General features: G+C 45.8%; 1 protein-coding gene across 1 annotated transcript in view; it reads left to right on the plus strand.

Annotated features, from left to right (window-relative positions):
* Nucleotides 1–21,709, plus strand: part of MAP3K5 (mitogen-activated protein kinase kinase kinase 5) — a 230,658-nt gene that overhangs the window by 201,601 nt on the left and 7,348 nt on the right. The window contains exons 23-26 of the mRNA XM_045294594.1: nt 842–1,027; nt 5,694–5,799; nt 12,438–12,681; nt 20,338–20,450. Coding sequence (XP_045150529.1) covers nt 842–1,027; nt 5,694–5,799; nt 12,438–12,681; nt 20,338–20,450 — 649 coding nt within the window. The remainder of the gene's footprint in view (nt 1–841; nt 1,028–5,693; nt 5,800–12,437; nt 12,682–20,337; nt 20,451–21,709) is intronic.

Genomic DNA, 21,709 nt, shown 5'->3' on the forward strand with positions numbered 1-21,709 from the left:
TTTTTTTTTTTTTTAACCAGATGCACACATGACCCTCGTTTATGACATCTCACTCAGGGCCAACCTTGAGCTTGAGATCCCATGACTTACTGCCCGGTTCTCTCATTCAAAACCCAAACCAAACTCATTACCATCGAGTCAGTTCTGACCCTAGAGGATGCAGTAGAACTAACTGCTCCTTGGGGTTCCTGAGCCTTTAGATCTTGACAGGAGCACACAGCCTCATCTTTCTCCTGCAGAACAGCTGGTGGGTTTGAACCGCGGGACTGTAGTTAGCATCTCAGTGGCAGCCCGCCGGCCACCAGAGCACCTTAGTTCTCTCGTTCCTTCCAAAGTCCAATTTTCGAGGGAAAGAATCTTACTGCCTCAGCCTGCCCAGGTTTGGACAAAGCTTTGTTTGCTTATCTGACTAAAACCAGTTTCAGCAATGAACGGCAATTCCTGGCAGCCCTGTGTCTCCGAGGAGGTCGGTGCTCCCTAGGGTTTGCAGTGGTTGGTTTTGTGGGGCTAGATCACCAGACCTTTCTTTCAAGGCTTCTCTGAGTGGACTCGGACATCCGGCCTCTTGGTGCATAGCCCAGGGCATGGCTGGCACCACTCTGAGGCTGCACCTGGCTACTGGCCAGTGCCTGGGGCAGGTGACCTTCTTCCCACAGCCAGGCTCTCCCTTGGAGAGACTGCTCAAAATCTGACCTCTTCCTTTAGCAGAAGCATTCCGAAGGGCGGTTCTGCTTGGTGTCTGTTTGTGTGTTGGGGAAGGACTGTGGGCACGGCACGGCAGACCCCTGGCTGGCTTGTGCCGCACTGACCATCTGATGGACGGTTCTTTTTTCCCCCACAGGGGGCGGAAGAGCCTAAGCTAAAGTGGGAGCACATCACCACCCTCATCGCCAGCCTCAGAGAATTTGTGAGGTCCACTGACCGCAAAATCATCGCCACCACTCTGTCGAAGCTGAAGCTGGAGCTGGACTTCGACAGCCACGGCATCAGCCAGGTGCAAGTGGTTCTCTTTGGCTTTCAAGATGCTGTGAGTATGCCCCTTTAACCACTGCTTCCCGACAATCGCAAGCCCACGTTAGCCGGGAAACGTGGAAAGATGCCAACATAAGCTCTGCCCGGTTTCCTTGCTTCAGTCCTGTCAGTGAGCTCTATTCTCTGTGCGTGATCCACGTGAGCTGCTCGCCTGTCCTCGTGCTTCTAAGTGGCAGCTCTGCTGTTGGGGTCGTTTGCATTCCTCAGAGTTAGAGCAAAATGTACAAGCACCTCCCACTGCTGAACTTTGTTCTTGGCAAACTGGCGACTTAAGCAACCTAACACACTGCTGCCCTGCACTTCCTAACTCTATGTGTGATTGCCATCTAGTGGCTGTCGAGAAAAACAGCCATACATTTTAGGATTTGTGGTTCGATTCCTGCAAGTCAGTGCCAATTCAGAATGAAGCACTGCGCAGGTCCTGCAACATCCTTGCAGTTGTTACTAGGCTTGAATCCATTTTTGCAGCCAGTGTCAACTCACCTCATTGAGGATCTTCCTCTTGTCACTGACTCTGCGCTCTGCCAGAGACTGGTCTCTCCTGAGAACATGTCCACAGGACATCAGCGGAAATCTCACCACCCACGTCTCTCAGCAGCATTCTGGAGCACATCCTACTAGACGGACTGGTTTGTCCTCTGGCAGTCTTTACGAAGGGGCCTTGGGAACACTGCTGGTAAATGTGGGACTGCTAACAGGGTCAGTCGCTCAAGCCCACTAATGGTGGAGCCATCTGCAGGGTGACAGCCTCGGAGACCATCACAGTGGCAGTGACCATGCAGATTTGGGGTAATGTGTTCATTGCTCCTGAGTCAATGTCTGCCCAGACGTGATCCCTGCTCTTAACAGGCACGAGCGTTCTCTGCGACTTGGTGTAGGCCACCTGGGCTTTGTGCTACCCCGTGAGCCGAGAGAAGACAGCTGTAAGAGAGCATAGGAACTAAAGCTACTTCGAGAACACATCACGGATACTAAATGTCAACGGCACACACACGCTGCAATGAGGGAAGCCCAGCCAGCTGTCTGCGAAGAGAATGACATCACTTTGCTAATTCCCACTTGCCCACACAGTTGGCTTCCATCCGGGAGGTTGGAAGGCGTAATGGCCAGTAGAGTTCAGGCTGAGAGCTGTCTCGTGGTGGCCCTGGGCCCAGGAGGCAGACAGGCACGCTCGCACACACCCCTCTTCCTCACTCACTGCCCGGGATAGAAAGAGCCTCACAGAATGGGTCCTGTGTGACCCTGAGGAAGGGCCAGTAGAGGGACGTTATCGGGCAGAGGTGCTGCCGTCATCGTGCCTGCTGGTTCTTGGAGAAATATGCCAGATGATTAGATGTTATCCCCGCATGTTACTCAGATAGGCAGGCAACTCTTTAGAGAGATGGAGGAACCAGGACAAACCACCAGAAAGGATTTTCTAGAACAAAGGGGGTTCGTCAGACTACCTCCATTCTAAATTGGGGTGTTCGGATGAGGCTGCACCCAGAGGAAGAGCTGAGCCGTGGAGCTCCTACTCTTCAGTGTGGGGTTTGCTGTGGGCCACTTTCTCCCAGAATCCTCTGCGCCTGCTTTCCCAAGCCTGAGGGGGAAGTGGCATCAATTAGTGGAGTTCATTTAAATCAGCCTCTTAGGCTGCTGATAAAGGGTTGCAGAAAGGTAAAGTCCTTGTTTGTTTCAGTGTTTTTTTCAATATAGAAGATAGGGTCAGGCCGTTAAACAGGTGGCCTTGAACCAGGGCTTTTTAATGTGGACAGCCTTTCGGGACTATCCCAACCCTGTTTACTGAGGGACGAGCAGGAAGCAAAGGCAGGGGAAGGAAAACAAAGGAGTGTGCTCCAGGCAGATCTCTAGGTAACAGGTAAGTGCTGATTTCCCTTCTTGACCCGCTTCACCTCACCTGTCTATTCTGAAGCACTTGGCCCTCGGAAACTGCAGGGTTGAAAGAGCAGGATTTTTTTTTTCATTTTTGTTTTGCTTACACAAAAACTGGATCACAGTGTCCTTTGCACCTTCATTCACTGAAACCAAAACTAAAATCCACACTCACTGCTATCCCACCCTTTCTGATTCCTCGCAACCTCCTAGGGCAGCGCTCTGCCCGTGGGGTTCCCAAGACCAAATCTCCATCTGTGTTGACAGGCCCACCTTTGTTCTGAGGAGGGGCTGGGGGGTTTGAGCTGCTTGCTGCCTTTGTAGTTACCAGCTCACTGTGTTATCCATTTACCACCCCCCACCACCACCCCCACACACACCTTTGTTCACAGCAGCCCTGAACTTAGAATCTACCCGGTGAAGACTTCCATGTAATAGACTCCCATATCATGGAATTCAGAGCTATGAAAAGGAACAAGCTATCAGTAATGTGCAACAACCTAGATGAATCTCTAAAGAATGATGCAGAGTGCAAAAAGCCAACCCCCAAATGTTACCTTCCAGAGGGCTTCAAAAGGCCCAGGAAGACAGACAATGGAATTTCCCCCGGAATGCTCCGAAGCCCCATCGTACTGTGTGATTCCATGCGTATCGCATTCTTGAGACGACAAGACGAGAGGAATCAAGAAGAGATAGGTTGCTGCTAAGTAGAGAAATTGGTGTGACTGTAGAGAGGTGACGTGGTGGGAATGCTCTTTCTGCACCTTGAGTGTGTGTCAGTGCTAGTGTCCCAGTTGTGCTGTTGGGTTGTGCTTTTGCAAACTGTGATCCCAGGGGACACTAGGTAAGGGGCACATGTGATCTCTTTAAGGCTTTCTTTTACTGTAAAGAGCCCTGTGGCATGGTGGTTATGCGTGGGGCGGCAGTTGGAGAAGCATGGGCGCTTTCTACTTATGTAAGGGTAAGGGGTGAGGGTCTCGGAATCTCATGGCCCACCCACCCCCACCCCCCGCGGTCTAGTGTGCCCCTTATGGTCACAGTGAGTCGGCATCACCTGGATGACATCAAGTTCAGTAGAGGAGTATGTATGTAACAAGATATTTACCACTATTCTTCACATTGTTAACTATATTTAAGGCCTAAACAAACTTTGCTTTCTTTTTAATTGCGAAAAAGAATTTCTTTCTTTTTAATTGTGAAACATACACAAGACTGCTTTCAAAAAAGTTGGTGGACATGTGGCATTGCAAGATAGTGGGATTTCCCCTACAAACTTGAGAACAGCCCTTGCAGACTAACTGCACCACTGACCCCTTCAGCAATCTTCTCGTGAGAACAGCGCTGGTCTCTTTCTTCTCCTCTGCCACCTCCACCATCCGTGCGTGCCGCACGCCATGGGAGCGACGTACTGTCTTGGACTCCATAGAAGTGGCATGCCCAACACGCCAGATGGCCCCTCCCTAAATGGCTTGTCTTGTTCTGTGGAGCTCAGTAAAATTCAGTTGAGGTGGCACGTTTTCATTTAATTTCCAGTGACACAAAAATATGTTTTATCATTTGAGGGGAAGAAATTGTCTAGTCATGTTTTTAATTTATGTTTAGAGGAACGTGCATCAGATCAGCTATTTCTACTTCCGTGACCTGAATTATGTTCGTCAAGTGGTGCGGCCGTTCACACCCCTTTCTGAGTTGTTCCTCCTGGATGACCATCAGCTTATTGCCTCCCGACTCTCCTGTCTAGTCCTGCGAATTGCTCTCGTCGATTTGACTCTGGAGACATAGCTCTTTAAGTAGCGCTTTCCTAGTTAAGCTGAACTATTACTTGGTTTTAAGGTGCTTTCTGAAGATGCTTTTGGTCTACAGTTAGAACATTACCCCAGGGAAATAATTTCAATGGTTTATGCAGCCTCCTTGACTCGACAGTGTGGAGTCTTTTGTCCCTACTTTTGATAAGGATCCATTTCCAGGATCTTGCATCAGATTGCTCAGGAGTGGTAGCCAGGCGCCACTCAATTCTCCGGTCTTGCCGCAAAGGGCACAGAGGTTTGTGGAAGCAATTAGCCACTCATTCCACATCCTCCTATTGCTGATGCTCCTTCTAGTTGTTTTTATAAACAAAGTTTCTTCCAGGTGCACAGATGTCATGAAACTATGTTGAATAGAAGGTCAACTCCTTTGCAATTAGAAACGCAAGGAGATGAACGAGTCAGCCAGGGTGCAGTATAGCACCAACGAATCACACAATATTTCTTTACTTCTTTAGTGCTTCCAGCCCCCCACCCCACCCCTATCATGACCCCAGTTCTACCTTACAAATCCGGCTAGACCGGAGCACGTACACTGATACAGTTAAGAGCTCTAGACACACGGAATCCAGGACATATAAACCCTTCAGGAACAGTAATGGGAGTAGGAGTAGCAATACTATGAGGGTAGGGGGAAGAAAGAGGGGAGAAAGAGGGAACCAATTGCCATGATCAGTGTATAACACACACCTCCGCCCCAGGAGCATGAACAACAGAAACGTGAGTGAAAGGAGACAGCAGACAGTGTAAGATATGAGAATAACAATAATTTATAATTTATCACGGGTTCACAAGGGTGGGGGGGGAGAAGAAGAGCTGATACCAAGGGCTCAAGTAGAAAGAAAATGCTTTGAAAATGATGATGGCAACAAATGTACAATGTGATTGATACAATTGATGTATGGATTGTTATAAGAGCCCCTAATAAAATGATTACAAAAAGAAAGAGATGAAAGGAGATTAAGCCTCGCTGTCTCTCTGCAGGTCAATAAGGTTCTCCGGAATCACAACATCAAGCCCCACTGGATGTTTGCGTTGGACAGTATCATCCGGAAGGCCGTGCAGACAGCCATCACCATCCTGGTGCCAGGTCAGAAAGGCTCAGTTGAGTCACCCTCCAACTATTTCGTGCATGATGCTTATGGAAGAAATTGTGAGTTGGGGACAGAGTTAGAGACAATACTGGAGATTGGTTATTTGATCAGCCATTCGTCAAGTGGGAACCACACAGCTAAAATGTCTTGTGCTAGTGGAATCACAGCCCTAGTCAAAGGGACACACAATCCAAGAAGTCGGTGGTTTTGGCTTGTCCTTCAGAAGTTCATTAAAATGTCCATCCAACCCCTCTCTTCTCTGAAGTGTTCGTTGGCTCGAGAAGACAAATGTTATTTTCTTTTCAGAGGCAGAGAACCAGGCATCGACCTGTCTGGAATGTAGTCATTAAAGAGCAAGAACTGTGGGTTATGCATAAGTCTCCAGAAGCAGGTCACTCACCACGTCTGCAAGTCGGGTTACTTACTGTTTGAAACCTTTGCCCTGTGGGACCAGGCCTGGCGCAGGGAGGGACTCCGGGTTGGGTCTGGCTCTCAGAGGCACACATCTGCAGCAGTCTTGGTAGATCATTTCAGAGGGTTTCCAAGGGGCTAGTTCTCACACCCATGTTAGCTCGGGTTTCCCATCTTTTCAAAGCCACCAAATAAATGCTCTGTGGTGCATACTGTCTGAATAATGATACACCAAGCAATATGTTTCACATGCCTGAAGAAGACTCCCTTCCAAGGATCTGAAACACATGTTTGCATCTGAAGGGAAAGGGAAAACTGTACAGGAGCAACACATCAACCTGCCTTTCAGTGCACGGCTGTCTGTGTCCACAGACACGCACACCTGTGCCATCCTTCTCTGTGCTCCTAAACCTGCCAATGCAGTGTCGATTTCAAATGACAGCTTGCTGAGCCTCATCCCAGACCTAGTGAGTAAAGATTCAGCTGGGGAGACAGCCCAGGAGTGTGATTTTCCTAATGCTCCCGGGTGATTTTAATGCTTTCAGGTGTGCGAGTCACTGGTCTAGACAGACTCCCGTTATGTTGGCAGTGAGATACCAGGGGGTCGTATGGATTAAACAAGGCACGTGGAGTAGGCGAGGGGGCGTGGTGCTCATACTCAGAAGTGTTTTTAGAGTCCACCTGCTAATAAAACATTTCAAGCCAAGGTCTCCCAGGATGGGTGGGTGGGTGGGTGGGTGGAGAGAGATGCTGCTACTGTCTGGTGTCCAGTCAGTTCCAACTCAGAGCCACCCTCTGGGTCTGAGAAGAACTGTCCATGACATTTCCTAGGCTGCTGCCTTTTCCTAAATTGTCTTCATTTTGCTGTTGACACTGTAGACTGCAAGACATACTCCTGGAGCACAGTGTCTACACGTCGACGCTAACAACACTGGTTACACTCTTCCAGTTATGCTGCCACCCTCCTCTCCCTCTGAGTGGGGCCTCGTCCATTCATGTCCGCGCACGGCCCCTGGGGTTTCTGCCTCGTCTTTCAAGTTACTATGGCAGTATAGCTTGTTCTGAAGAGAGGATAATCTTCCAGACAGATCTTTCTTTCTGTTCTTTAGTTAAGCTAAACTGTTTGACCATAAGAAGACTTCAGGGGATACTTTTTTGCTTAAAATTAAAAAATGGTCTTAGGGCAAAGGTTTCAGTCAATCATGGAGTTTTCATTCATTGAGCTGAGATGGCTCCTGAAAGTCTAGAATCCATGAGAATTTGAGATTCTGTTTGGCATTTTTACCCTTTTGACCAGGATTCTTCTGTGGAATCTTCATTCAAAATGTCCAGTAGCCAGACATCATCCAGTTCTGGATTTATGGCAAAGGAGGCAGTTTTTCATGGAGTTGATTAGCTACTCATTTCATTTCTTTCTCCTCTACCTGACTCTCTGCCCTCTCTTGTTGCAAGTGAATAAAGACTAACTGTTGTACTTGACTGGCCACTTGCCAGCCTTTAAGATCCCAGCCACTAGGGGTGAATAAGCAAATGTGGTGAAGAAAGTTGATGGTGCCCGGCTATCAAAAGATAATACTGTCTGGGGTCTTAAAGGCTTACAGATAAACAAGCGACAATCTAGCTGAGAAGCAACAAAGTCTACTTGGAAGAAGCACACTTCCCTACATTTCAGCCCAGCTGGCCCCTTCCGACCCTCCGACTAGTCCCACTCATCCCAGCTAGACCGATGTTTTACATCTCAGGATTCAAACAGCTCCTTACACTTCAGAGCTGGAAGCCTTTCCTCTATTCTAATCTCTAGCCTTTGTGGGCCAGGTCAATGGATACCAATGGATCATGTCCAAATACAAACTATCTCTTTATTGGTACTTCACCCTGCTTCCATTCAACAAGGGAGCCAGGGGGTCACCCAGTGAGCATACCAGGTTGCTAGCTCGTTGTTGCTAGGTGCCATGGACTTGGTTCCGACCCATAGCTACTCCAAGCACAGCAGAATGAAACACTGCCCAGATTCTTGCCAGTAATAGCATGATTCAATGGCATGTGTTTTTCTTTGGTCCTCCTTATTGATTTCCAGCTTTTACCTGCATATAAAGGAACTGAAAATACCATGGCTTGAGTCAGGTATACGTTAGTCTTGAAAGTGCCATCTTTGTTTTATAATACTTTAAAAAGTATTTTTAAAAAACCGTTTAAAGCAGATTTGCCCAATCCAATCCTTCATTTGATTCCTTGACAGCTGCTTCTATGGGCATGGCTGTACTCTCAGTAAAATGAAATCGTTGACAACTTAGTCTTTTATACTTACCTTGCTGTTGCTCATCGGCTCGGTGGTGAGGATGATCGTTTCCTTGATGGGGAGTATAACCCGTGCTGAAGGCTGTCCCCCCGCTGTTCATCATCCGGTCTTCACGTCCTCCGCACTTTGAACAAGCAGTTATGTCATCTCTGTATCGTCACAGGTTGTTGATGAGCCTCCCACCCTGATGCGCCGTTTTTTCTTCATATCATCCCGCTTCTCAGATTACTGACTCAGCACACAGTGAAAGGGATAGGACCTTAACCCAAACTCAGGACTGATTACAAAAAGAAATAGTAACTTGGTGACGGAGGAACTCACACACACCCCATTAGCCCAATGATCCAGGTGGTCCTCACTAGGAATCAAACACATGAGCATGATTATCTCCTGAGACAACACACGGAGGAGGGTAGACTGGCACTTCTGTGACATTCTTACCCAAAACGCATAGCCTCATACCAAATCGTGAGACGGTATCCGGCAAACCCCCAAGTGAGAGTCCAGCCATGAAATAACTAACCTGTGCTCCTCAAAGGAGCCCTGCTAGTGTAGTGGTTCCTCATTGAACTGTGATCTACAAGGTCATCAGTTCAAAACCACCACCTGTTCCGTGGGAGGAAGAGGAGGCTTTCTGCTCCCATAAAGAGTTGCAATCTCAGAAACCCACAGGGGCAGTTCTACCCTGCCCTAAGGCCAAGGTTGCCGTGCAGCAGAGTCGATTGGACAGCAGTGAGGTCGGTTGGTTGGTTTTGGCATTCCTCAAAAGCCTGAAGTACCTAAGGGAGAAATACGCAGGGCTATCAGATGGGAGAAGACTAACGAAGAGTTCATGGGGGGCAGAATGGTTAACCCCTGGACTACTAACAAAAAGATTGGCTGATCAAACCTTAAAATGCCTCAAAAGTAAGGTTGGCAACCTTTTCTGAAAGGTCGCAGCCTTGAAAACCCCTGTGGAGGGTGGGTCCACTGTGCACACACAGGCTCACCTGGAGTCAGAGTCCACTCCACTACGGCTACCAACCACAAGGAGACCCGACAACTGAACGCAGCATGGGCCCTGGGTTGGATGCTAGACAGAAAAGGGATGTACCCACCCCCGTCAGGGGGCAAACAACAGAAGCCGTGGGGGAAGGGAGATAGCAGTCGATGTTAAGATATGAAAATAACAATAATTTTTCATTTATCAAGGGGCCACGAGGGCGGGAGGGGAAAAAGGAGCTGATAACAAGGGCTCAGATAAAAAATAAATGATTATAAAATAATGATGGCAACATATCTACAAGTATACTTGATATAATTGATGGATGCATTGTTAAAAGAGCTGTAGGAACCCCCAATAAAATAATCTTTAAGAAATTAAATTTTTGAAAAAAAGGAATGTTAGTGAAAAGCTAGTGAAAGTCAATAAGCTCTCTATAGATTAGCTAACGGCATCCTGTCAGTAGTAGCTTCGAGACTGAGAATCTATTGCCAGTGCTCTGTAGGGTGTTAAAAGTTAGAGCAAGTGTTTGAAGGGATGGTAGATGGGAATATTCTGCATCATGTTTGCGACTTTTGTTACCCTGACATTATTTCAAAGAAGCAAGTGTTTTCAAAAGTGTTCCGTCTTCATCCTTCGAGCATAAAGTGACCAGACATCCCGCTTTTGGTGGGACAACCCCGATTTTTAACAAATTGTCCCGCGTCCCGCAGCGTTTTTAAAAAGTCCTGATTTTTCGAAAGAATGCACGACAAGCTAGGGTATTCGGTTTTCGGCTGCCATGTGGCTATTTCGCCAGGATATGAGTTTTATCCATGGTGTCCCGCTTTACCAATGTGAAAATCCGGTCACCGTATTCTAGCAAGAGCACACCGGATAGCGCGCAATGCAAGCCCCGTGAGTGTTCATGTTTCCGTTTCGGTCTCAGGCTTTAGATCACAGCAGTGGCTGCTGTTCCTTCTCAGGCACATCAGGACTTGGTGCCTAGACAGAGGAACACTGAGCAGAGACCACGATGGTGTTGCGCATTGAGACTTCGACGGGCTGCTTACTATAAAAAATAAAAATGCTACGCACTCAGCTACCGTCAAGTCACGGTGCCTCACAGTCGCCAGAAGGCCCCTTGAGGAGACTTCACGCGTGCCCTTTGGAAAGGTTGTCCAGGGAGACCAGTCCCTGGAGACAGCTATCGCCCGTGGAAGGACGGAGGGGCAGTAAAAAAGAGGAAGACCGTCTGTAGAGATGACTTAACATGGTGGCTATAACATTGGACTCAAACCTAAAAGTGGTTCTGAGGATGGCTCAGGAGAGGGCAGTGTTTCTTTCATTCTGCTTTGCAAGGCGTCACCGTGAGACTAAATCGATTTGATGGCCCCTACCAACATAGTCTTGCATATGTCGGACGGCTCCCCAGGGTTCCCCGGTCCGGTTCCTGTCCTCCCCTGGCCAGTGGGATGCTGTGTTGCTAGAAGCTTTGCCACTGGCATTTCAAATACCAGCAGGTCACCAAGGTGACCAGGTTTCCGTGGCGCTTGCGAGACACATAGCAGACGATCACGAAGAAATAGGTTGTCCACTTCGGAAAGATTAGCCGTCGAAAACCATACGAATAGTAGCAGAACATCGCTAGCTAGAGTGCTGAAAGATTAGCGCCTCCGTCCAGCTCAGAATGTGACTGGGGCTGAGCTGCCTCCTCAAAGTAGAGTGGATCTCCATGACAGGGATGGACGAAAGCTTTCGGGAGCCTCATTTGCTGATGGGGAAGGACTTAGAACGATGAGAAACCACTACTGTAAACATCCATTCGTTGTCAGAATGTGGACTGTTCAAGGTACGAACCTGGGAAACTTGGAAGTTATCAAAATTGAAATGGAATGCATATAGTCAAAGAGAGGTGGTCTTATTACAGAATCCAAGTACGCGGCCCCACCCCCTACGCTGTGAGTGATATGGGCAAAGAGCAACCTGCCTGCTCAGGGTTGTGAACATAATTTCTCTGGACCTCAGTTTCCTAAGTTCTAAGTGAGCTAATTACAGATTGTCACCTGTACGTAATTTCAAATCAAAATAATTTCACTTGTATAAGCAACTTTTTACCTTTAAAATCTTTTAAAATAATCACATTTCTTTCAGGTTTTAGCATTTCTCCCCCATATATTTTTTTTCTCTCCCCCATATCTTATAGACACTGTAGATACTTTCTTTACATTTAAATTAGATTATTCTGAGTATATGCATTATGTGAATTTTGCACTTTGGGAGAAAAATTCAGAAATTACATGCAGAAACCCATCCTCACTTTTGGAATAGTAGTTTAGAATATTACATATACGTACATATATGAATGAGGGGGGCTTAAAAATGTTCTGGGGAAATGAAATTGGAAGGTAATAGAATTTTTCCAGAAAATTGCGAGGCTCCCTCTCATGTATTTTCATGTATGTACTCATGTGTATAGCCACGTGTAATAACCATGTACTAAATGTATTATGTATGCATATTCTGATCTACTACACACTCAGATGCCCTGGTGGTGCTGTAGGTTAAGCACTGGGCTGTTAACCACAAGACTGGCGGTGTCTGGTTTTTTTGGCTGATAGATATTAGAGATTATGTAATGTAGTTCCTACTACTACCGATGCCCACTGCCACTGAGTCAGTTCAACTCCTAACAAGCCTGCATAGCATTTCCAAGACTGTAAATCTTTACAGAAGCGGATGACCTCGTTTTTCTCCAACTAGAAGCTGGTGGTTTTGAACTGCCGACTCGTGGTTAGCAGCCCAATGCTTCTCATAAAGCATCACTAGACCCTCTTACACTCTCTGTACTACGTAGTCCATGTTGATGCTCATCTCTTAAGAGGGGATGATATCCACATCTTAAAACGTTACAGTCATCAGTCATAGCTTATTGATACTGCTGTTGATCTTACTCCTCACAGAACTGAGGCCCCATTTTAGCCTGGCATCTGAGAGTGACACTGCTGACCAAGAAGACTTAGAGGGAGAAGAGGACCATGAGGAGCAACCTTCAAACCAAACTGCCCGAAGACCTCAAGTTGTCGTGGAAGACGCTGTGGCTACTTCGGGAGTGAGCACCCTCAGTTCCACGGTGTCCCAGGACTCCCAGAGTGCTCACCGGTCGCTCAACATACAGCTTGGAAGGATGAAAATAGAAACTAATAGGTGAGTCCTATTCTCTCCTAGGAGTCCCCAGGCCAGCAAATGCTTAGTGCACTCAGTTGTTCACCAAAGGTTAGACGTTCAAATCCAACCAGAGATACCTCGGAAGAAAGACCTAGGGATCTACTTCCAAGGAATCAGCTCTTGGGATCCTGTGGAACCCAGTCTGACTCTGACACGCTGGAGTCACCGTGAGTTGGAGTTGACTCGCTGACAACTGATTTTACTGAGACTCATTTTCCCCCTTTCTTTTATATGAGTGCATATACTCTGGGCCTACTTAACGAGCTTCATCCATAGGATATACCACATATGGTTCCTTTATTCATTCATGCAAACTTGATTCAGTGCCTTCCTTTATAAGCAAGAGAGATGTATCTTAGCCTCGTTGGTCAAATACCCTTTCTGCTTCAGCCAGTTCAGGGATCCCTTGGCGCCAGTTGTGAGTTCCCTGCTGCTTCTCTCTGCACACGGTGACTTTCAGAGTAACTGGGGTAACCCCCTAGACTATCTAGGGGGTCAGACTCAGAGCAACATGTGCCTTCCCACAGACAACTGAAAGGCAGACCAGGAAGTCCATGTTCTCGAAAGTCCCTGATTAGGAATATGAAGTTACCCCAGGAGAGGAAGATCTTTGAAGGGATAAAGCTTATGGGACTAAAGATTTGCATTTTAGAAATTTGAAAGGATGATTGGGTTATCGTCATTTACAGTATGTTTGAATTTTATTTTACTACTGGCGTTTACTTTGAGAATCTGCTAGCATAAGAGTCACATGAGCAGGTCATTAAGTGAACGGTAAATATTTCCCGTTCTACAGATGTTAGCACAGGTCAAGGTCTGAATCTGTATGATTTATAGCTTCCTGTACTGGCAACAGTTGGCAGGTGGGCACCTGACTTCTTTATGACTCTGAGTTTGCACTGAAAACTCTCTCTTTCTGTTTTTCTGGAGCGAATTGGTAAAAGTTGTCAAATATTTTGGAACCTTGGTTGAAAATTCTAAGTTGTTGGCAAGTAAGATAAAACATATCTTCTTTGTAGTCATACGTTTAGATCTTTAAAGTTAAACTTGAATTGTAAGCTTTAGTAAAAGTAATACCAAACTCATTTTTTCAGAAGCATGAATTCTGGTTCTTAGATAATAGTGAATCCCCACTTTTCTATGCATGATTTGAATACAGGCATCTCCCTGAATCAGGGAAGTGCTTCTCTGGCTTCCATATCCCCATCATGTCCTCTGAAACTCATCTCTCTACTTGTGGGATGCGACTACTTTCCTGGAAAAGGCTTGGCCTTCTGCAGTGACCCCCGGGACTGTGCTGTCCCCCATTTCCTCTTCTCAAACAGTATCCCATCAAAACACCCATTACAGTGGCTGCTGACTTTAGTCATTTCTTCTTACTTTACTCTCAACATTTGAGTACCGAGTGGAGTTGCTTTGGGGTCCTGCTCAGCCCTGGTGGCACTGTCGAGTAAGCATTGGGCTGCTAGCCTCAAAGTCAGCGGTTCAAACTCATCAGCAGCTCTGCTGGACAGAGATGAGGCTATCTGCTCCCATACAGACTTAACAGCCTCTGTAATTACATAGGGCCACTACTAATGAGACTTGACTGGACGGCAGTAGAGGCTGATCTTTGGGGAGGAAAGATCATTCACTACCGCTTTGGTCCAGCCCACAGACATGACTTCCCTTCAGAATGACACAGACAGTAAGGCTACTTTATTTATCAAACAGCTGGTATACCAGCTTCCCTGGACTTCTGTGTATACACGCTGACTTTTGTCAATAGGATATGCTAATCTTAAAAGCAGCCTAGATACTTACCCCTTTGCCTTCTCTTTGTTACTTGCAGTAGCCTCATCACGCCACCCCGATCATGCAGTCTGTTCCCCACACTTGTGTCATCTGCATCCTCAACGACTGCTCTTCTCAGCCTCTTCACTGCACCTCCCTCGTCGGAGACTCTCCTTCTAGCAGGGCCTCCGCTTCCCAGATCTGCACAGCTGTGTGGGAACAGACTAGAATGTGACACATTGCTTTGGTCTTTCAGTATAGAAACATTTTGTACAGCAGCCCATACATTTAAGTTTCTTTCCTACATTTCCACTTTGAATCTGAGAAAGGTATAGGACTATTGCCCTCCTCCTCCTCCTCCTCCCCCCACTGCCTGCCCAGAGGTTATTTACCACAGGTATCCATCTCAAGAGCTTTGAGTAGTAAGCAACTGAATAAGAATAATTTCAGTTGAATATTATCATATGATTGCAAAAGCCGGACAGTGAATAATGAACGCCCCAAAAGAATGAACGGCTCTGAAGTATAATGTTGGTAAGGAACATTGCGTCTGTCGTGCACTGCCAGGAGCACAAACATCTGCCTTGGAAAGAGTAGAGCCCGAATTCTCCCGGGATGCCAGGATGGCCATGTTTTCAGGAGAGACCAGTCCCTTTAGAATAATATCATGCTTGGTAAAGTAGAAGTTCATGAAAAAAGAGAAAGACCCCCAAGGAGATTGGTTGACATAGTGGCTACGACAGTGGGCCCAGACGAGGCCAGAGGCTAGAGGGTGGCCTAGAACCAGGCATGTTTCGTTCTGTTACACTCACTATCACCATGAGTTAGAACCGATTCGACAGAACCTCACAACCACCACAAATTATAGAACTATAAAGTTATTATATAAAAGTGTAAAGGTGTTACCTATAAATGCATTACGAAATGAACTTTTTCAGGTTAATGGGATTTTAGGGAAGGTTATAGCTCTTATTAAAAAATCTTACGCTAAATATTTAGGCAGCTCCATCCAACTCTGATTATAAGATTATCAATAATACTAAGTGGCAAAAAGTGACATTGACTTTAGAATGTATTTAAGTATGTACTTACATAAAATGTTCTGGAAATTCAGGGACATTATTCATTATCCATAAGACTTATAAGGAACTGGCTGGTTACCTAATTTCTGTGTCCTACAATTCTGGAAGTACCCACCAATACTCTCCACCTGCCTCCATGTTTTTGCATCCCGGCCCCCTACTCCTGCCCAACCAACTTAAAAAACAAAAAGACCTGCTGGCAGATGGTTGCCTAGCTTTTGTGGAACAAAGAGACTGGCAATTGTATTGATTTCAAAGTATTTCCCTAACTGATGGGTCACAAGTAAAAATACAACTAATGGGCTGGATAATACGTTCTTAATATAATTCTGAGAGCTGAGTAAGATCAATGAGGTAGCCTGCCAATACTACACTTCCTGTGTGAAGCTGCAGCTTTTAAAGATAAGGAGGAAATACGGAGCCTAGTAAGTGTAAGTTCATTGGAATAGGCGTAAGAAAACGCCATGGCATTCTTTGAGAATTCCTTAAGCGCATGCTCTCTTGATTCCTTACGTGCAGCCATTTAAACAGAGTGAGAACCCTGCATGTTTTAAAATCAGTATTTGGGGTCGTATCCTTTCACGCTATTTATGCAACCTGTATTCTGAGCAAATAATCCAAGAAGCTGAACTATATGAAGAACGTGGCATTAGGATTGGAGGAAGACTTATTAACAAACTACAGTATGCAGATAATACAACCTTGCTTACTGAAGGCAAAGAGAACTTCAAGCACCTATGAGGGTCTTCAAAAGTGGTTTTGGATAAATGGAGTCAAAAGATACAAATTTTAAAAGATAAACTTTATTTCTCAACATAAACTCCATCAAGGTTAAGATGTATTTGAAAGTGATGATACCAGCCATGTAGTCCATCTTAAAGAGCTAAGGGTTCTGGGAATTTAACTATTGCCAATACACTTTTTTGTTTTGTTTTACTTTATCAAGTAAAGACGTATGGGTGCCCTTCAATGATTTTATAAAATTAAGAAATAAAAATAAGTCAGAAGGAGCCAAATCAGGACTCCCTGCTGGATGTCTAGTGATTTCCAGGGAAACTTGCAGAATTGTCCTTGTTTGATGAGAATGAGCAGGAACATCGTCTTGGTGGAGAAAGACCCTGGTGAAAGTTTCCTGTGTGTTTTTCTGCTAAAACTTTGAGTAACTCTCTCTAGACACTCCCATAAAAAGTAGGTCTTAATGCTCTCTGCTCCTCTAGAAAGTCAATGGGCTTAAATGCCCAGAGCATTCAAAAATACTGGTGTCAAGACTGTCCCTCCTGACTGGTCTGCTTTTGCTTGGACTGGACCACTTCCACTCTTAGTAGCCATTGCTTTCATTGAGCTTTGTCTTAAGAACCTTGCTTGGAAAGCTGTTTGATCTCCTGTCACAATTCCTCCAAGAAATCTTTTGGGATGTTGATCCCACTTGTTTACCAGTAAACCTAGGGTCACTGATACATCTTCTTAGTAGGTCTAATTAGCATAATGTCATCAATGTAATGGACCAGTGTGATGTCTCTGGGAACGGAAAGGCAATTGCGTCCTAACAAAATTGCAGCAAAGTATCAAATACATGATCGCCTAGAACAGGAGGAGGCAAGCTGTTTTCTGCTGAGGGCCATCATTCAAGGTCCTACTGGTCAAACATTTAATTAACTCACCCCTAACGTGATGGACCAGAAGCCCTGGTGGTGTGGTGCTTACCTGTTGGCCTGCTGGCCATAAGGTCAGCAGTTCAAAACCACCCAGCACACCTCTAGAGAAAGATGGTGCTTTCTACTCCTGTAAAGAGTTACAGTCTCAGAAACTCAAAGGGGCAGCTCTCCCCTGTCCTACAGGGTCCCTATGGACTCAGCATCAACTCAATGGCAGTGAGTTTGTGAAGGTGATGGCTAGAAATGGTTCTGTTTGGCGCTATGTGTGATATCGGCTGGTATTGATGATTTTGCAGTCCTTGTACAGCCCTTGTACACATTCCCTTCCCTGACCTAGAGCCTCATTTCCCACCAAACTTAGTCTATTGGTGTTGGTTTTGCATATTTATATTGTTACTTCATGCCATGAATTAGCAGAATCCTCTTTACTAATGGAGGCAGTGTTATCAGTGCCTTTACAACTAATCAGACTTGAGAACCAATTTAGAAATATATGCTTTTGATTTTGTTTCACTACAACCACTCCTGGTGCCAAACGTCTTGGGCGAGGTTCTGTAGAGAAGCAAAACTAGTGAAGTGTGTGTGTGTGTGTAGAGAGAGATCAATTTATATCACAGAAATGGTTCACACACTGGTAGAGACAGGCAAGCTCCAAATCTGTGGTTCAGATGTCAGTTTTGAAGAGGCTTCTCCAGGTTCATGAATCGAATCTCAGCAAGCCAGACAACTGGCTTCTGGCCACTGAGGCAAATGAGTCCAAGGCCACAGGTAAGATGGAAGGAGCTGACAGTCCTCAGGTTCAGCAGGCAGTCATGAAAGGCTTCTGACTCAAGTCCAGAGAGTTTGAGTTTGGCAAGGCAGAAGCAGAATCCACATCCAGCAAAAAGCAAGTAAGAGTTTCTGCAGTGTTCACTAAGACTGGAAGCAATCCACACCGTGGGGAGATTTCATCGTGAAAAATCACTGGGTCTGAACTGCCAAACCACTGGGATTCCTGGCCTAGCCATGTTGACACAAAACCTTAAATTAACTGTCTCACCTGTCTTGGATCTGTTTTCTCTGGCTGCCTTTCGTGAGCTTTGCTTTTGTCCCACCTCCTGCTACCTACTTAAATATCATCGTTTGTCCTCCCAAAGCCTCTCACATCTCTGAGGTTGGCGGGCGCGGGGACAGGAGTGGTGCTGAGCCAGGAAGTGAACCTTTCTGGAGCCCTGGGTTGGAGGAATCGTGTTCTCTAGAGCTGGAGGCTGCGGGAGGGACAGTAGCGGTCTTCTTTTCAAGGCCAAGCTCTGTGCTTGCCACTTTACCATTGCGCTCTTCTTTATCATTCACACAACTTCTCCGGAAGTTTTATTTTCCCTTCCTGCAAGTGAGAAAGCCGAAGCCCAGCGTGGTTAAGTAGTTCATCCCAGATCAACACGGGAAGCGCGTGGCTGAACCAGGATACAGGCTCAGATCTGTCAGTTAGGTCTGTCTGCCTTCAGGACGTGTCAGCTGAAGCAGAAACAGACTTTGGGGCTGGAACCTCGTCCTGCACTACGTCTATCAGTATTCCACTTCCCCCCAAACAGATGCCGCTCACTAAGAGTTGTGGGGCATACAAGGATTTATATTGATTTTCTTATTAATAATGATGTTAAATTGTTACAATTCTCAAGCCAAGTCACTCAGATGCTTTCTAATGGATGAGAACATCTCTATGATGTGGAACGTTTTCTCTGAGAAAGTGTTGAAAGTGGTGAGTAGGTTGCCCTCTGGGTGCATGGCGAACCTTTCGGGGGTCAGAACTATGATGGCAATAATGTCCCTCCTTGTTGCTCTGAAAGGTGCTCCGATGCCATCCAGGAACCAGGTGTGCCAGGAACACGTCTATCCTTTTGTGACTTCGCCTCACCTCACAGTGAGAGGGAGAGAGACACAGCCACTAACAAACACACTCTGCGTGCTCACTCTGTGCCCGCTACTATATAACCTCGCCCCGCAGTCGCTGCTTCTCCGCGTTTTATGGTTTGAGAAGAGTGATTCACTTTCTGCTTTGCATGGGTTACTAGAGGATCCTTCTTTCTTATGTTTCTGTTACCAACTTATTTTTGAGTTCATCATTTTATTGGGGGGACTCTTACAAATCTTGTACACAATACATCATTCAATAGGATTAAGCACATTTATACATATGTTGCCATCAATATTTCCAAAGTGATTTCTCTCTACTTGAGCCCTTGGTATCAGCTCTTCTTCTTTTCCCCTGCCCTCCATACCCCCTCATGAATCCTTGATCAATTATATATTATTGTTATTTCATGTCTCACACTGTCTGTTGTATCCCTTCATCCACCTTTCTGTTATTTGTCCCCCTGGCACGGGGAGTGGGGGGACTATATATCCTACCTTGTGATGGGTTTCCCCTTTCTCCCCCACCCCAACCAATTCCCCCCTACCCTAATGATATCGCTACTCCTGCTACTGTTCCTGAGGGTTTTATCTGTCCTGAATTCCATGTGTCAAGAGCTCTTATCTGTATGTTACCAACTTTTTGTAAATTATAAAATCAGTATATTTTTATTGTGAAAATAATTTTAAAATCCAGACAAATAAGAAATCAAAATTGAAAGCACCACTAATTCCGGTATCAAAAAAAAAAAGTTTTGTGCTAATATTTTGTTGTATGTTCTTTGAACTATTATGTATACATGTGTATAATTTTATTTTTAAAATTTATTACCAACTTTTGGGTGGATTACTAAACATGTAAAATATCAATAGGCCTGCTAACATCCCATATTTCTATTTCTATGATTATAGTCATACAAATAAACACTAGAACAACCATTTCTGAAGACTTGGGCAATTTGGGCTGGATGGTTTGAAGTCTTGTCCAGAAACACAACATGGTCTGGAGTAGAGCCCTGCTACCTAGCATGGGTGTCTGTGTCTCACATCGTCTGGGGATAACTGAAATGCAGGACCTCAGGGCTCACGCCAGGGCCCCAGACCCAGAATCTCCACTTCCATCAAATCCCCAGAATGCGTGTGCATGCTCCTTGAGGACCCCATGTATCCACTTCAGTCTCGGTCAACTCAAGTGTCCTGTCAATCAATCTAATTATTCTTATTATTATTTGTAGATTACTGGAAGAATTGGTTCGGAAAGAGAAAGAACTGCAAGCACTCCTTCATCAGGCTATTGAAGAAAAAGACCAAGAAATTAAACACCTGAAGCTGAAGTCCCAACCAATAGGTACAGAGCAGAAAAGTTTAAAGGAACAGTGTCGAGCAGTTGTTGGGTGCATGGAGCCGCTCGCGAGTCTTTTCTCCCGCGGTGTGGCTGGGTGGGTTCACACTGCCTACCCGTCCGTTAGCGACGAGTTCTTCCCTTACTGGGTGATCGGAGCATTTTGGAGTCATGCAAGGTGCTGAAAAAGCTCATGAGCCCGAAAGATAATGGGACTTTCACTAAGTCTTTGAACTTCCCTCTTGGATGTTCAAAAGGGCTGCTACACACACACACACACAAAGATGATTCGTGAGCATCTTTTCCTCGGATTATATATTCTTAAGACCTTTAAATCTTTCTCTTAAAGTTTTTATTTGAGTAGAATGCTTCTCTATTTTGTAAGTTTGCATTGGCATCTTGCATATCTCCCCCTTACAATATGAAGGCGCTTAAATAAAATACATAGTAGCAAGGAGTCATCCGCTCTAACGTTGAAGCACTCTGTTCTGTGAGGAATTAGCTGTGAGACAGCATCTGGGGGAGCTTTCCTCCGCCCTTTTGGAGGAAATGAGAATTCATAGGTTCGGGACAGGTAGATGGCCCTGCCAAATGACTGAACACAGTGGGGGCCCTGGGGTGCAGTGGCCACACGTTGGGTTTGCATCCCCATGGAAACCAGCAGCAGCTCCTTGGAAGAGGGACTGGGCTCTCTGCTCCCCTAACAGGCACTTTCTCAGAAACCCCCACAAGGGCCCCTTTGGGTCAGCCTTGACTCAAGGCAGTGTTTGGTTTTTGGTTTGAGTGGGAAAAGAAAGTCTTTTTTCTTTAATCATTTTATTGGGGGCTCATGCAGCTCTTATCACAATACATACATACATCCATTGTGTCAAGCACATTTGTACATTTGTTGCCCTCATCATTTTCAAAACATTTTTTCTACAAGCCCTTGGTATCAGCTTCTCATTTTTCCCTCCCTCCCTCATGAACCCTTGATAATTTATAAATTATTATTTTTTCATGTCTTACACTGACCGATGTCTCCCTTTACCCACTTTTCTGTTGTCCATCCCCCAGGAAGGGGTTATAGGAAGACATTGTGATGGGTTCCCCTGTCTCCCCCCACCTTTCCCTTCCCCTCCGGGTATGGCTACTCTCAATACCTGTCCTGAGGGGTTAATCTGTCCTGGATTCACTGTGTTTCTAGCTCTTATCTGTACCTGTGTACATGCTTTGGTCTAGCCGGATTTATAAGGTAGAATTGGGATCATGATAGTGGGGGTGGT

Source organism: Echinops telfairi, unplaced genomic scaffold (genome assembly GCF_000313985.2).
Source record: "Echinops telfairi isolate 266 unplaced genomic scaffold, ASM31398v2 ScPeMD7_3533;HRSCAF=4204_0, whole genome shotgun sequence".
Classification (NCBI taxonomy): Eukaryota; Metazoa; Chordata; class Mammalia; order Afrosoricida; family Tenrecidae; genus Echinops; species Echinops telfairi.